This window comes from Cydia strobilella, chromosome 12, assembly GCF_947568885.1.
Source record: "Cydia strobilella chromosome 12, ilCydStro3.1, whole genome shotgun sequence".
Taxonomy (NCBI): Eukaryota; Metazoa; Arthropoda; class Insecta; order Lepidoptera; family Tortricidae; genus Cydia; species Cydia strobilella.
This window is the reverse complement of record NC_086052.1, coordinates 13,994,418-14,012,121: the sequence shown is the minus strand read 5'-3', so window position 1 is coordinate 14,012,121 and position 17,704 is coordinate 13,994,418. Positions and strand designations below refer to the sequence as shown.

At 38.8% G+C, this 17,704-nt stretch overlaps 1 protein-coding gene across 1 annotated transcript in view; it reads left to right on the top strand.

The window, feature by feature from the left end:
* The window catches only part of LOC134745869 (uncharacterized), a 48,447-nt gene extending 34,017 nt beyond the window's left edge, over nt 1–14,430 (top strand). The window contains exon 2 of the mRNA XM_063679963.1: nt 14,384–14,430. Coding sequence (XP_063536033.1) covers nt 14,384–14,430 — 47 coding nt within the window. The remainder of the gene's footprint in view (nt 1–14,383) is intronic.
* Nucleotides 14,431–17,704: the final 3,274 nt, after the last annotated feature.

Below are 17,704 nucleotides of genomic sequence, written 5' to 3'. Positions count from 1 at the left end.
TCTTTTGTGCCTGAGCGCGTGGCCTTTGTGCCTGATCGCGTGGCTATTGTGTGGGAGCCTCAGGCACAAAGGCCATGCGCTCAGGCACAAAAGACATAATGGATTTTGTTTAACATAATGCCATTGTTAGTACGCAAGTGAACGAGCTCAGTAGAGATAGCGTTAACTATACCTACAACTACTGACTGTTAAAATCATAACCATTTTTATTGCCTTGACCCTGGTCAAATAAAAAGTACCTAAGATTTGTCGCAGTAGACTTGAACCCTTTTTTACCACGGCACTTATTAGCAGTATCTACCTACCGGTGGTTTATGGTTCCGTGGCCGCGCGCTCTCCCATGACGTTTGGGCGGGAATAATAAGGCTATGAAGTCGTTACGACGGACAAGCCTATTTGTACTTTTGGTAACTAAAAGCTGTAGTTTTGTTTTCAATTACGAAACTACTTGACTATGGTAATGAGATGCTACTGGAATGGGTGATGTTTATTTGAAACATAGATTTTCAACACCAGCCTGACGGGCTACAGAGCAAGGTCGCTACACAAGGTAGCAATTTTAAGAGGAAAGGGGACGACCGCTTCCCCATACGAATATAATAATAAATAAATCGAAAAAAAAGTCAAACGAACGGGCATAGGTATTAGTAAATTTTTTTTTTTAATACCACGTCGGTGGCAAACAAGCATACGGCCTATAGATGCCTGCAACACCACAGATATTACATGCGCGTTGCCGACGCTTTAAAAACCTGTACACTCCTTTTTTGATGAACTCCATACTGTGGCCCCTCGGGAAAACCTCGGCAGGGAGCTCATTCCACAGCCGAAGCGTCCGCGGGAGGAAATTCCTCTTAAACCGCACAGTACGCCACAATTTAGGTTCTAGGTAGTGAGGATGAACACCCCGCCGACGGCGAGCGTAGCGAGCGTGATAGAAAGCGGCCGTTGGCATCATGTCAAACAATTCGTCAGAGCATCAGCCCATTGTATAAGCGGTAGAACACACACAAGGAGGCAGTCTCTCCTTAGACTTAAAGGGTTCAATACCGCTTGTTTGGGATCGTCGACGATTCGTACTACATCCTACTACATCACAACACCCCATAATCACCCCTATAATTATTTTTAGGGTTCTGTACCTCAAAAGGAAAAAAACGGAACCCTTATAGGATCACTCGTGCGTCTGTCTGTCTGTCTGTCCGTCTGTCACAGCCTATTTTCTGTACTGGGCCAATTAAGTTGAAATGTGACGTAAACAAACGAATTTTAAACACTTTTGGGGGATAAATGAGAAAATTAAAAAATTTTGTTTTTCAAACTAAATCGTGTTACATATGAAATGAAAGAGCTCATTGTGAGAATCTTAAATATTTTTTTCAAATAATTTTATGATAAACAGTTTAGAAGTTATTCAAGAAAATAGGCAAAAAATGACCATTCCCCCCCTCCTTTATCTCCGAAACTTTTGGCTCAAAAAATTTGAAAAAAATGCACAAAATAGATCTTTATCTATAGATCACAGGAAAACCTATTAGAAATGTGCAGTCAAGCGTGAGTCGTACTTAATTACTTAGTTTTTGATCCGACCCCTAAGGATTTTTTAAAAACATTTCTGATAAAAAATACATTGTCTAAATTGTGTAATGTACGGAACCCTTGGAACGCGAGTCCGACTCGCACTTGGCCGGTTTGTTGTATTTAGATATTTCTATTTTCATGAGTACACGTCGTCAACGTGTAAGATTTTTAAGAGAATTTACGGGATATACTTAAAGTACGGGAGAACCTTTTTGTGGTGAGTTATCTATAAGTACTTACCAAGTTGAAGTGATATGTGCTATCCAACATTCAACTATGAGAAAAATTACTGTCACGGTGGAAGTGTCTCGAACTTTTACCGACTTGTAGGTATTATAGATTTGGCGCAGCACGCATCCCTAAAAATAAAAAATAAAAAGAATATGTGTACTAGTCTAAGTGCATTTTATGTTTGACGATGATTTCAGTAAACAAGTGTCATTCACCATAAATAGAGTGGAGTCGCATATCCATCGCGTACAGGTAAGGTTGTACTCGCATCCGTCACGGGTCGCGTGCCGCGCCGTAAGTAGCTCGCCGCCGTTTCTCCATTCAGACTGTTTCCATTGACCGCTGGCATAATAGAACAGTTTAATAGAGTTCTTGTACCTATTAAGTGAAATTTTTTGTGAAGTGAAGACGACCGAACGAATGGCGTTTTTATTTTTACCTGTAAAACAGGTGAAAGTGAGATTATTTTGCTCACGGTTTTTTTTTATTCTTATTATAATCATTAATCACAGGCTGTCCCATTTCATTAAAGTATTTATGTGTAGACCAATTCTCTTTCTAATAAAAAAATTCTGAAATCTGAGTCTGTCACGTGTACTTGACAGAATGAAACCAACCAACCCAAATCAACCTCTACTTATTTATTTTGTCCTTCCTTGGCAGACTACCAGCTTAGCTTCTAGTTGACCATTTTAAGTCGTCCGGGGTCGATTATATGCAAGCTCACGATTATACTAATGTTATAAGCTATTTTGTTGCATCAGTCAATCACGCATAATGGACGTCACGGTGTACTTAGGTTACCTACTACATTTAATGGCATACACTTGCACTTGCCGCGTATTGCATCGTACGCGTTCTCCAATTGAAGTGTAGTGGCATTTAATCTTTATCGCCTGTCGCTATGCCTGTCACGTTCTAACAAGTATGTAAGTGCGAAAGTGACAGGAATAGTGACAGGTGATAAAAATGCAACCATGCTGACTTGCTGACACCGCAGGAATTAATTTATGGCTTGCTATCACGGTGTAGCTGCAAAATTTTATGGACACATTATGAACAGAATTCATTCAAAAAGTGGCTTGCGCTTTTGCAGTTACATACATACAGTTGCAGTTACATATTTAATAAAAAATTAATAGTATTTTAAAACTAATTTTATATACCTAGACTCCTTAACTCAAAAAATCTTTTTAATTTAAGATTAGTAGTTAAGTTTGTAAATATGCATGCTTTTTACGAAATAAACAGTTTTTTTACGTACATATATATGTTGGCACAATAGTCCCTTGGAACAGTAGTGGGCAAGATATTTGAGCGGTTGCTGCAGCCCAGACTGCTACAGACTTTAAGAATAGACGACGCGCAATTTGGTTTCCGTCCCGGTCTCTCGACCGATTCCGCGATCGTAAGCCTGAAACATGCTGTGGACCATTACGTAAGTAATAATACATCGGTCTACGCATGCTTTCTCGACCTTAGCCGTGCATTTGACCTTGTGAATTATGAAATTCTGTGGGGTAAAATGCGTGGCTCGGGAGTACCTGAGGACCTGGTACGCGTCTTCGAGTACTGGTACGGAAACCAATCCAACTGTGTGAAATGGGGCGACACGACATCTAATAGTTATATATTAGAATGCGGGGTACGCCAGGGTGGACTCACTTCTCCGAACCTCTTTAACCTTTACGTCAATGAGTTGATGGGGAGGCTGAGGAGCACTGGAGTCGGTGGTCACGTGGGTGACGTCTGTATTAACAGTCTCAGCTACGCTGACGACATGGTGCTGCTCAGCCCCTCCATTAAGGGTCTGAGAAAGCTGGTTTCAGTCTGTGAAAATTATGTAAATTCTCACGGGCTGATTTACAATGTAGCCAAGACAGAACTGATGATTTTTAAGGCAGGAAGAGGTCCGGATAACATACCGGAAGTGAAACAGAATGGAGAGAAGCTGCGTATTGTGCAGCGGTTCAAATATCTTGGCCATATACTGACGGATGACATGAGAGACGACTGTGACATGGAACGAGAGAGAAGAGCTCTGGCTGTCCGTGGCAACATGATAGCCCGTAGGTTTGCCGGGTGTAGCAGGGGGGTCAAATGTACATTATTTAATGCATATTGTCTCTCTTTCTACACTTGTCAACTGTGGGTTAGGTACAGCAGGAAAACGTACAGCGCCATCCGTGTGCAGTATAATAATATATTCCGGACACTGATGGGGCTTTCGCGTTCCTGCAGTGCCTCCACCATGTTCGCGGAAGCCAGAATCCCTGACTTCTTCGCAGTGGTACGCGCGCGTATTGCTTCTTTTTGGGAGGGGATGCGCCGCTCGCAAAACACCATCCTTATGTCGGTGTATCGCAACATTAGTTGTCATATGTTTAGGCACTGGCTTTCCGTGCACCAAAACGGGAACAAAAAATAGTGTAATACTATTTTAATTGTTTAACTTTTATTTTAAGTGTTTTGTTTTTAGTTAAGTATTCCTTTTGGCATTGTAACTTTTAAATTGTATGTTGATATGGGTGTACAACTGTACGTGTTGCCTGAAATAAAACTTTATTTATTTATTATTATTTAATAGACGTGATTGCCTTAGGACAGTGGACACACGCTATAAGAGGCAGTTAAGTCGCCGTGCGGTGTAAACGGCGGAAGCGTGGGACGCAGGCGTGGACAGCCCTCCGTCATTTGCGCGCCTCGCGGACGCATTGCATGGCAATGGTGAACAGAACTGTAAGGGCTAATAATTTTCCTGGCCATTTTCCGCAAGTCGACATTCATTTTGCGTCAAAATGGGTAGCGCTACTCTAGCTACCCCAGCTTCTTCACAAAGCTTAGCAAGACGTTAAAGTTTGTTTACCGCTTCATTTAGAGTGTGTGGATAACTGGATAATCTGACAGGATCAGCTTTCTTATTTATGTACTTTCACTTTATTTATAGCATATTTCGGGTTCAGGAACAATGCAAAATTGATATCATTCACAACTGAGTAACTCCGACCCATCTAACTTCCTCCTTGACCTTTCCCTTTTGCTGGGTCCAGGTATTTCTAGATTTCAATGAACCTGAAAGTTCCTGATGGTATTCAATAAGTGATTACCTAATTAGGACATCTCTTCACCTGTCCATGTCATCTCAACCTGCTTTTTCTCCTCTCCTACACAAAGGGCTCTGCGAACGTATCGCATCTGGCCACTCAGCACCTCCAACAAACCATCTTGATGTCTGTTATTTGCATACTTAGTATATATACCAAACTAAAGGCCTAATGCAGCCAGTAAAATTAAGATACGTTACTCTAAAAACTAATAAACTTCCATAAAAACTCAATAGCCAATAAGTTTCCGTTGGAGTGTGAAAAATGTGCGTACGCAGCTTGCAGTTCTAATTTCAAATTCAAATCAGCGAACCACCGCGGAGCGTTATCTGGCCATATGTATTCCTATAAATAGCACGAGCGCGAGAAACTCTTGTCAGCCAGCATATTGTTACCCCAAGACCTGTAAACACACGACCTGTAACAAATACTGGTTTACCCGAGGCTTCTGACTAACCCGACGTACGGTAAGCGATGCGAATACCGACCTTTCTTACCCCCGATAATTTAAATGACCTATGTATATTTAAACTCCAGTGTACTTACTGCCTTTTTAAACCGACTGCACTTCTCCATAAATGCATGGATACGTTATGCGTTTAGTAGCGTGCCGTCTTGTACACACATTGTAGATAACCGTATTTTATCATTTACATAATTATCTCTCATTTTAATCTTATGGAGTTATGATTTTAGCGGAAGCTTGCTGTTTCATGTTTACGAAGAAGGTTTTATGCTTATAAAACATAATCTTGTGTCTGTTTGTAAGTACCTGTGTTATTTTTAAATAAATAAAATATTTGGGGTCAAACTCACACAAATCTTACTTACCCCAAACTGAACAAATTATGGGTACTAGGAGACGATATATATACTTATTTATAAAGCTAAATAGCCCTTACCGAAATTCGACCCCGGGACCCGGGGCCTTCTTAGGCGGGGTCACAATCACAACCGAATAGGTTAGGAGGCTGTTCCAGTTTTTAATGTCGGAGATATTTTACGAGTAAACATTGTAAGAGTTTCATTGGTTTGGTACGCTAGACAACAGTTTGCATACCTTACGGTTTTTATAGCAACATTTCAATACTTTTGCAATTCCAGCAAGCTTGGCAACTATTAGAATTGCAAACATCTCTTCCTTATATGGGTAGTACGAGACGGTAGCAAAGTACCAATTTGGCTTGTTTAAAATATTCTGGTTAGTTACATTGCCACTAATTGCTTTGTAATTTATACACTTGTTGGTTTTGGACAGCAAAATTAGGTAGGCTTAAGGAAATTGATCTATCGGAATGTACCATTGATGATGAGCACGACCATGAGAGAATGCCTCCGCGCCAACCCGTTATACCAACCTACCAAGCATTTCACCAGGAATATCACCTTTTTTTAACGCGTAACGCAAAAAGAGGGATGTTATTAGTTTGACCGCTATGTGTGTGTGTCTGTTGCCACTCGCCCCGTAGCTCTTAAACGGGTTTAACCGATTTTGATGCGATTTTTTTAAGTGAGAGCATAGTTTTCTAGCGGTGGTTCTTAGATATGTTTTAATAAAAACCGATTCAATGCGTTGGATTTTTGTAATATATATTTTATTAAGAGCTGTAATTTTAATTGCTGAGAATTAACCTGCCATAGTCGATTTTTGGGCTAAATTCTTCATGGAACGCTCAATTTTTTTTTCACTTTTTTTAGATTAATAATTAATTTTTTATGAGATCGCAGGAAAATCCTGGATGAGTTCGTGGTGTAAAAATGAAATTTTCCACTGCTTGCATGGTTGTTAAAATATTCATAGTATAGTTAGGAACAGTCAGCATCAATAGTAGCGTATAAAACAAACGTGCCAAAAGTATCTGCCACCCTCGAATACTTTTTTAAATAGAGATTGCAGTTGCAGCACTCTTTTCTAAACAGAGCCGCAACTGTTTATATACATCTATTTTTGTTAGTAGTCTGATACGCGTAGTTCGTTTCCTTAAAATCTCATATATCGATGGTTACAATAACAGGTTAAAAATGTGTATTAGAATTTTAGAATGCTAAAAATGACCTATGGCTTTAGGGCGTATATACAAGCAATATTAGCTTAGAAAACAAGATATCTAGTATCTAGTCCAGTTTGCCAGGCGGAGCGGCCGCGGTCAGCGCGCGCGTGTCGGACTGCTCTAGTCATAAGTTTTTCCAGCGCGACCCGAGGCGCAGAGCGTTCCGCGAGCTACCTCGATCGCACAGAGCTAAGAAGATAATAGTGAGATGAGCATTTTTCTATATAGCAAAATAATACTAGAGGTAGTTTAGGAGACAGTAATTAAGTTTGCGCGGTAACTTCTGATCGCATTGTGTGTTGGCGCGGCGGCTAACGTGCGACCCGTGATGCGGACGATAATCTGTCAGCATGCCTAACATAACCTTCAGCGCAGCGCAAGCGAGCCGCAATGACAATATGATAAAAAAATCATTATCCGACGACCGGTCTCTGGGTAGTGACCCTGCCTGTGAAGCCGATGGTCCTAGGTTCGAATCTCGGTAAGGGCATTTATTATATATTATATATATCGCTGTCTGAGTACCCATAACACAAGCCTCCTTGGGCTTACCGTGGGACTTAGTCAATCTGTGTAAGAATGTCCTATAATATTTTTAATATTTTTTTATTATTATCAAATAATAATAAGATTTTACAAATCGAATGCTCTTCTCGTTCTCAGGTAGTTTAGGTTAGAGCAAAGATAAAAGTTCACGTTCAGTCTATCAGTTTGCGCGGTAAGAGATACTTAGGTTGGTTGGATCACTTGTTTAGTCTGCGTTTGTCCTATACCTAGCTGAGACAAATGTAACGACAATTATCTAAAATTATGATTAATGTAAAGATATTTAAATATAGACATAATTTACACAAGTACACAAAAAAAATTACGCCCTTATTCGTCGTCAGTCAGTTCGTCAGTCGCCGGGTTAAATAAACAGTAGGTACGTTAATTAAGAACTTGCGTGCGTGATACGAAATTGACTAATCAGATTATGACCTTGACTTAAAATAAAAGGTTCGAATGCTTAGCACGATTCTTTGTCGACCATTTAATATCCCATTGGTTATGAAGATTAGGACGTTGCTGGGTCTATGAAATCCTATCCTTTAATAGAACAAAGTTCGATATTAATGATGACATTGCTACACTGTCATTGCAAATGCCATGCAGAGTTAGCTTGGTCCGACTCTAGTCTAAAATAGTTATTTGTTTTACAAAGGGGCAAAGTTGTTGTTTAACCTCTCCTCCTAATATTTATTGATACCCGAGCAAGCGTAAGATTCCAAAATTTAACTACGAGCGTAGCGAATCTTTCGAGAAGTGGAATCACGTGGAGTGCGAGGGTTTCAAGCCACGAGGGTTAAAGAAATTTTGCAACCGAGTGAAACACAATATTTTTCACCACATGACCACACCAACGCAAAGAAAATATTAATTGTAAAATATCAAACAAAATCAAACCAAATCAATTCAAAATCGATGTTACTAAATATTTATCATTCAAAATCATCATTTAAAAGGCAATTCTACCAACGAACATAAAATGCAACTTTCTCATTAGTTTATGAACAATCAAGAGGGCCTATACCAGCTGGCGTGGTGAAAAATATTTTTCATTCCTCTTGCTCTAAAAGAGGATCATTGTTGTTCTAAAAGGTGTGCAGAAAATGATACGTGTCTGCACTAGAGCATTTTACGTTCGAAGTATGACTTTTTTTTTAATTTTTACGATAAGCAATTGAAATTTCAGTTTAAATGGATTTGTTATACAATTTCCATTCTGATATTTGACTCCCCATTCCATAAATAACGATACTTTTGCCTGAATTGTTAATTGAAAATACCCTCAAGAAATACTATAAAAAACACACATGAATTTTACTTTCCTCGTATTCGAAATGAAAAGTAGAGTGTTAACTCGGGTGAAAGGCATAATTTCTGCCTCGGACTATTGGCGCTCTCACTGCGTTCGGGCGCCAAAATACCTCGGCAGAGATGAGTGCCTTTCATCCCTTGGTTAACAATCTACTATACCAGCTCCACGGCTAGAGCTAGGTCGTAGCTCGTTGAGAAGAAAGCGCAGCGCTGGGCGTCGGCGCGTGCGCGTGTTTTTGCGCCGATGAATATTTATCGACCGCCATTAGCGGCGTCTGGATTGATGCCCGCGTTCATGGCAAAAACAATGCTACCGTACACCACATACTTTGTACGGGACTTATTTCATTTGCATTAATATGGTTAAGTAGGTAAAAAACTTAAGCGGTGCCCATATACCTCTATCTATATCTGTGTATGTAGTCTGCACGAGGTTGTGTAATAAGATGATCTGAAGTTTAGTCGTGAGAACAGATATACATCATCTGTGAAAATTTCAACTGCCTAGCTATCACGGTTCATGATATACAGCCTGGTGACAGATGGACAGACGGACAGACGGACGGACAGACAGACAGACGGACAGAGGAGTCTTAAAATAAACAATAAAAATGATATTATTATCACAGACAAATGATTTTCTAAAAGAATTCTGCGTGGTTTAATTAGAGCGCCTTTTTCTTAACTTAGTTATTTACTTAATTGTTACATCATTATGAATCTAAATGTCCAAAAAATGCCACTGGATTGTTTTTACCTAGGAGAGGAAACTAAACCTACCTATTTATTTCAGATTCTTTTGTGTTATACTTCACCATAAACCTATAAACCTCAAATGATTATTCCATTCAAAAGTCGAACCAACTGTCTCCGGTTTGAAAGTCTCACACCTGAACCATTCAGCTCAGCTAAAATGTACAGTTGCATATCGCTAATCGAGCTCAGACAGATTATATGAAACGATAACCTACAAATGTATAACAGAATTACCATTTGTCGGCATTCGTACTAATTTTATCCCATCATTCGAGTTAGATGGCTATAACGTAGAGTTAAATTCCTCTATAGCTGATTCCTAGTTCGCGTTTTATTATACATCGCATATTCAATGCTAAATGAAACAATTGTTCCAACCGTGCACATAAAACGACTATCAATGAATATTGAACTCGCGCTCATACGAAAACACCTAATCTATTCAAGTGGCTAGTTGTAGGGGTCGCGACACGAGCGACAAGGACAAACGCTATTAAAAACCTGCGATAAAAAAGGACAGAGTGCCCGAGGTTATAAGTCGAGCGATATGTCATAACCTGTTCGAATGAAACAACAATAGGTTCGAAGACACGGGACCGAAAGGGAGGGAGTTGATAATGACGTGAGGGGTTAAAAGTCAAGCAAAGTGTCGTGGCCTGTGCAAGTAGGATAGGTATAGTAATGTGTTGAGTGTCGGTAAAGGACGAACGCATGGGGGTCAAAAGACGAGCGGCGGCAACCCTGACCTCAAGACCGTGGGCCGTACTTGGGGTTTTAAATGTATATAAAATATTTAAAATGCACGCGTGTAATATAGAGAGGATTGTTCGTGGTTTTCAATGGGATAGCTCTGTCGAAGCGTTAGTTCCTGCGCTGTTAAATACATGGTGTATTGTTTCATTTCTTATGGCCCTGAGTTATTCTAGCGTCAGGCCGCGAGTCTGGAATGGACATTGACTTTATTATTCTATCCATATTAAATATATACAGAAATATCATTGTTTCAAATTTTTATTTTTATTTTATTGGTATTCAGGATAACAACAGCCGTAAATATAACTAAGACATATTAATGCTTACCTACATAAAATACGGCCAATAGCATCATCCATTGAATTACATTATGTGTAACGATTAAAAATAACAAAACAACGTAATTGTACAATACACACAAATGCTCGATACGCTAGAAGTTCATACTTACCGGTTTTTTGCTTGGTAGGGTAGTCTTAAAAATGACGTTTTACTCTACGTGGTTAAGTAGTAAATAGGAGGATGACCCGATACTTTTCTGTGACTTATTTATTTAACAAAAAGTTGATGGTGTTTTTGAGCAGTACCAGTACAAGAGTATAGGTAACAAACACTAATCCCTGTCTTTGGCAGAGAAGTGCAAACTTGAGAAAACCATAACTTAGTGGTCCTAAAAAATGAGACATGGTTGATTGGCTTGTCAAGCTGTAAAGCTATATTAAGAGGAATATTTTTTTTAATTTACAAAAGCTATAATGCCAGCCTCAAAATTCCTTCTGGAATTAAGTCCGCCATTTGTATTTTTTTTTGATTGGTGCGATAAAAGTTTAAATAAAAATAAATAGGTAAATAAATATATAAAGTAGAACCAATAAATTGATTCTACAAAAAATAAAATACCAAAAAAAAAAAACGGTGAAGCCGTCCCTGATCCCGTTGCACTAATGAATCGGGACAAGCGACACAATTAAACAGTTCGCGACAAATGCTCGTCCCATGTTTCCGAACGGTCATAGCGCTATGAAAACGCGTCACCCGCCTGAATGGACAAATTAAATAGTTTCTTTTGAATTTCGAGTGTAGAGCGGATTCTGTAATCAAATCGAAAATAATAAAAAAGCGCGCGAATGTTTTTAAAGTGACGTTTTAAACTGGCGCGGGAAATTGTGCCAGTGTATTTTTTTTCTATTAGTGATTTTGTGGTTTGAGTAATTAAGGTTATTTCGTATTAAGAACGCGCGCGAGTTGCGCGAAACAGGTTCTTGAAATTGACGTTTCCGTGGTGTTACCAGTGTATTTAGTGAATTGACATTTATGTGTAGAAAAATGTTTAATGCAGAATACCATTTTTCTAGCAAGCTTCTGGATCTATTGACTAAAGGTAAACAATTAAACGCTTTAGGATGTTGCTATATTGTAAATATAACAACTTCGTTGCTTGTAGGTATATTTTTAGTACTTTCGTGCGGGAAAGAATGATACGATTAAAAAAATCTAGAAGTAAACAAACTTAGTATAGTGTATTTTTTGTAGTGTATAATATACAGGGTGAAATTTTAGCCACCGACCATACTCTGCGTAGTGACTTAATAGGTCATACTGAACAAATTTTATCATGTGAATCAACGGCATCACATCAGCCGGAATGTATGAAACAGTCAATTTGTCGTTTTTATTTATTTAACCTTTATTGTACAAAGGCGGACTTAATGCCATTAGGCATTCTATACCAGTCAACCTTTAGGTAAAGCAGAGAGATCGGCTTTTCAACGAAGAAGGGATCTTTGTGCTTCAGGTGCAATAATATATGTGATGGAAAGCCACATTTTTTTTGAGGTTGGCATTGTTCCCATAATAAAGGTTGTTCAGTATGACCTATAAAGTCACTACGCAGAGTATGGCTGGTGGGTACAATTTTACCCTGTATTTAGTAGGATTTTTTATAATTATAACCTTCCGTAAAGATCGGGCTATTTTTGCATTAGTCAGTGATGCGTGGAAGAAAGAGAGGGGGGCATTTGCTCAGCAGCGGGACACTGTACACACGCTATCAAATAAATAAATAATAAAGTACAAACTACACATTACATTTTTGGTAATGTTATGTTGACTACCAAATATAAAGTACATTACACATCATCAGCTCAATTACTTACAATCCGGTCAGTGAAGACCGCGTGCCGACCTTTTGCAAAGTTCACGACAATTATTTCAGCGTTTTCAACGCGTTTATGGATCTTCCCTGATAAGATAATAACACAATGACACATACGCATTTATCTTTGCATCTTTGCCGTCTGTAGGCGACGAGATACGCCAAATGAGTGAATATGGAAAGGACAAGTCGGCAGGCTTTTATGTTCGCATATACTATGCAATCTTCAAGGAGAGACCAAACGTCTATTCGTTCCGTGAGTGACTGTGGCGCCACCCTGGCGGGCATGGGAGTAGACGTTAGCTATTTGACAGTTGACAGAGCTGTCAAATAGTTTAAAGATGTGTCGTCCCATGAGGTCTTCCGGTTCGAACGCCATCTTGATAGTAGCCTCGTGATTAATTCCTTTGTTTTTTGCTCATAAATATTGTTTAATGTGTAATATCGATAGCTTTATAATACAGTAATCTAATGTGGGAGTGTGCAGTGAATGGAGAATTAATCTCAAAGCGTGTTTAACCACCATTTTGGAGTCAACGGCCGGTAGTCCACGTGCTTCTCGTAAAATCTAGCTATCGGTTTTATGAGACAACTACAACAACCACCGAACAACGTCGTGCTCTAAGAGCATTTGGTATTTCTACCTCTAACCGTGTCTGGCTAGAGCCCTAGAGGCCCATAATTTTATTGTTTACCGTATACTGGCTATTGCCGATGGCCGATATGTTTTAATCAAGAAGTATTAATTAGATCCCACGTGGATCCCACTTTGACGCTGGCGAAATCATCGACAGTATCGATGGAGCCACTACCTGAAAAATTGAATTGAATTGAATTGTCGTCCCATGAAATTTGGATTAATACCACGTTCCTTGTCGTCGCCGTTGCTTATATTTCCGCTACAACTCACATCGCATGTGGAAATGACAAGTGTACCAAAGAAAAGTAATGTCGATTCCGCTTCGCCATAAAGGCTTTTTTGCTTTGGCATCTATTATAAACTTGGGCTAGTATCAACGATGACAATTTTACATCGGCAAACACTTAACGAAAAGAAAAAATGTATCGAGATGACAAATGCTACGAAAGGTCACGTGACTAAATAGACATTTACATTATTTATTTTATTTATTTCTATCAACGATTGTCGTAATCTTGGCTTGGCCCACAGCTTACTGTACAGAATTCGTCTAGCGGCAACCAAAATCGATAGTAAAATTAATTTAATTGGTCTGCTTGATGCTGTTTTAGTAAGCTGTTGTGGTGTGGGCACGTGTCTCGGGTATCAGAAGACAGAGCGGCGAAGCGCATCTTCTTTTCAGAACTCCAGAATGAAGCGTAAAAGTGGTGGCCAGTACTTACGACATAAGGATGTTCTGAAAAGACATATGAAGAGATGCAAACTAGAGCCCTCTGACTGGGAGAGGAAGGCAGCGCAGCGGCCCGAATGGCGTCGCCTCATTCATGATAGAGTCAGCGATTTTGAGACAGAACGCCGCAGTGAGCTCGACAGAAAACGAGATGAGCTTAAGGCTCGGCCAACCTCAATTCCCTACAACTATGTAGGTCACTGTAGGTGGTGCGCTGACATGCCCAAAATGTGCTCGAGTATTTAGCAAGAAGATAGGGTACGTGAGCCACCTAAGGGCGCACCATGCAGAGAGTGGATCAGCTACACTCTAATAACGCGAATTATAAATTGCCTACTCCAGAGCACATAGTTGCTGTGGCCGAAATCGGTTGGGAGAGCATCATCATTAGTAAAACTTAAAGGTACATTGGACTTTGTATGTGTTCTGTATTCCAAAGAGCCAGTGACATATCAAGTTATACTTTATTATGTCACTGGCTATGCATCGCACTATGTTATAATATATATTGTTTGTTGACAGGTAGCGGTCAGCGAGAACTCCCGGTCGCCCCCAGTAACGGTGAGTGACTTCTAACAGCTTAACTGACCATTTATAGACTTTACGTCGTTGAAATACAGTTCAAAATAGTCAGTCACATGTTTCGACGATGATACAGTCCACGTCAAATATATTTGCGTTTTTGCCTTACGCTTGCGATGCAGGATATTATTGTGAACTTGGACAGTTACATGCTGTACTCTGTTATTTTTTGAAATATAAATATTGTAACTCGCTGGAAAACTTTAATTATTGGCTAATAAATCTTTCAGGCTAGCATTTTTACAGCGCTCATTTCAGTTAATACTAATAAACCGAATAATTTATATGCAAAAAAACATCTTAAGTAAATAGCATTAAAAACTTGTATGGAAATTACCATCAAACATTTATTCAGCAAATAGGCCACAGGGGAACTTTTACATGTCAAATTTTTACAAGCAATAAAAATAATCAGAAATTACAAAAAGTTATTAGTTTGCTTTGGTATCGACTGTAGATTGCTTGAACTTCTTTATTAATTTCTAGCGAGTTTAGGCGTGATGACTTGATGAGTCAGTAGCAGAAGTTGGTAGCTAAGGGGGTATGTTTTAAGATACCATTCGGATTCAGACTACACCAGCATTACTTGTAGCAGTATTGCACGGCATTGCTGCTGCGAATATCAAAATCGATGTTGCTGCCCGGATTTTTGAAAACTACTTTAGTATTGCAGTTATATCCTTCCATGTTTCTACCATATCCTTCATAGGAGCCTTAGGGCACGGTGGCACCTAGCGACATCCACCGTGTGTGTTACACTTTTTAAAGCAACCTGCAACTTATATATTTTTTATTTATTTTATTTTTTTTTTTTTATTTAAATTACCTTCTCACTCTAGCAGACAGCTCCTTGCAGAATTGCAAGCAGGACATTTTAGCAACTTATGCTGACTGACTGTACCCAAACGAAGCTTTGTGTGAAACAATGCCGAACCATTTAAAATGATTTATATCCACACTAAATCATGGATCTGACCGACTCGGCTACCTGTATCGTATTTTATATAAACCGAGTCAATATTCATTGTATACCCGCAGTACATAATATACGTTCGATACGATGCACAATAGCGTCCAGCGTGACACCACAATGAGACCTTTCACCCAGTTGCCCGCGTCTCCCGACCAATGAATATTTATTTTAATACCAGAGACTGATAAATAATGATGATAGCATAGTAGGTAAGTATATTATCATACATACACTGAATTTTATTCTACCTGCTTAACCGTCAAGGTCTTCTCAACACTCTTTGTTTTGTTCATGATACTTACGAGTATTTCAGGAAGTGTTCAGTGTGTGTATTCGTGTATTTTCGAAAATAAATGTTTACATGAAGAAAGAACTAAGTTATTTTCGAAATTACCCTACATTCTATGGCATTCAGGATTACTTAAATACAGTTTACCTATTAGGAACTTAAACTCGACATAAAATAAATACAAGTACCCCACCTATCCTTTATATCACTGATACTGTGAAAACAGCAAAATGTATCCACTAGTTTTAAAATTGATCCACTATGCACTATTGTTTTCTTGACAGTAACTTGTAGAAATGAGTTAAGTCTCGCAGTAACTTATCCTGCTGATGAGTGTAAAGGTCTCAAAATGTTAATGTTATGGGTTTGTAGCTTTTTTAATTATGGGATTGTATTTTTACTGGTAAAGATCTGACTGCTAGAGCAATACAATACAGTAGTTACACATACTAATTAATTGCTCTATTCTATGCCGTCTACAACAAACTCTTAAATCTTAATTACGAATATTACCAGTCTGTTTGCTTTACTCATCCGTGGTAGTGCTACCCTTTTCGTACACAACGGCGAATATTTCTTGTGATCCCATGACGCTTATATGCCTTTATACAAACGTGAGTGAAGCTTATTCTGGATTACGATCGCTTTCTCCAAAACGGGTCAGAGTTTGAAAAAACAATGTATTGCGAGCGGTCAAATTCAAGTTTTGAATAGGTCTTCTTCTTCAGTCGGTCCCTCAATGTTGAGGATCGTGACATCATGTCCTTCTGATGAAGATCAGGTTCGTCCATAGGCTTCTATTTATCATTACAGGGCTTACAAGCTTTACAAAATATGTATTTATTATTTTAATTTGTCAAAAACCTGGTAAAAACATTTCGCAAGACCCACGGGGGCTGTAATTAAAGCTTGTGTCAAAATCAAAGTTTACCTAAGTAGAGCAAAAAAAATTAAAGCTTTTGACACGGGAAAGCTTATCTCACCACATTTGTCACGAAAAATGACACGCCTTTGGTTAAACAAAATTACAGATTAATTTTTAAAATATATCGCCAACATGCATTTTATGAATATGATATAAGTTCGTTTACTGGTAGTAGGTAGTAGTAATAAACACGTAATAAAAGTAAACACTTAGGACAAGGTAAGTAAAAAGGCTAACTTATCCCTTTAAGATATCTCTTCCAATTACACCTTTTTGAACCTTAATCTGGCAAAATGAAATAAATAACATATAAATGCGTTAAATGACTTAAATGATCTGCCACTTACGAGTACGTGCAGTGGTGCAAAAAGAAAGGTCCCCGCGGGCGCCTTTCTCGAGATGAAAAGCGACTGATTGCCGACTGATTGCGGCCATTCCTGCTCCAGATTTCGGAAAGTGTATCAGATGTATGTAAGTATCTACTTACTCAGCCGTACGTATGTAGTGCTATGTTCCTGATAATGAGTATTAAGGTTTCCAATCCTTCCAAGGATGAATCCTTGTAAGCTTGTAGGGTCGGCAACGCGCGTGTTACTCCACTAATTGCAAGCACCCGTAGGCTGCGGTGGCTGCTTAACATCAGGCGAGCTGCAAACTTGTTTACCAAAAAATGTAATACAGACAGCGGCAGAAGTAGATAATCAGATAAGGTATAGTTATTTAAATACATCTGACACAACCTTATTCCTAATAGGTTTCTTACAGTGTTTGATATAATGTAATTTTACGTTTTTTTTTGTTTCATTTCAATAGAAGAAGTAGGGGAATAAAATTATTATTGTATTTTTTTTTATGTTAACGTATGACCTTACAGTTGCTAGCTTAAAAATTTTCGAACATCCATCAACGCTTAAAGAAACAAAAGTTTACCAAAGAAAATTATCTACATAGGCTGCTTAAACTTCATCGTTATTTTGTCAACCCTTGTTTTAAGAAAAGTACTAGAAGGAGATTCGTGCTTCGTCAAAAGGTGTAAAAAGTCGCGTGAAAATATATTTCTGTCTAGCGTAGATT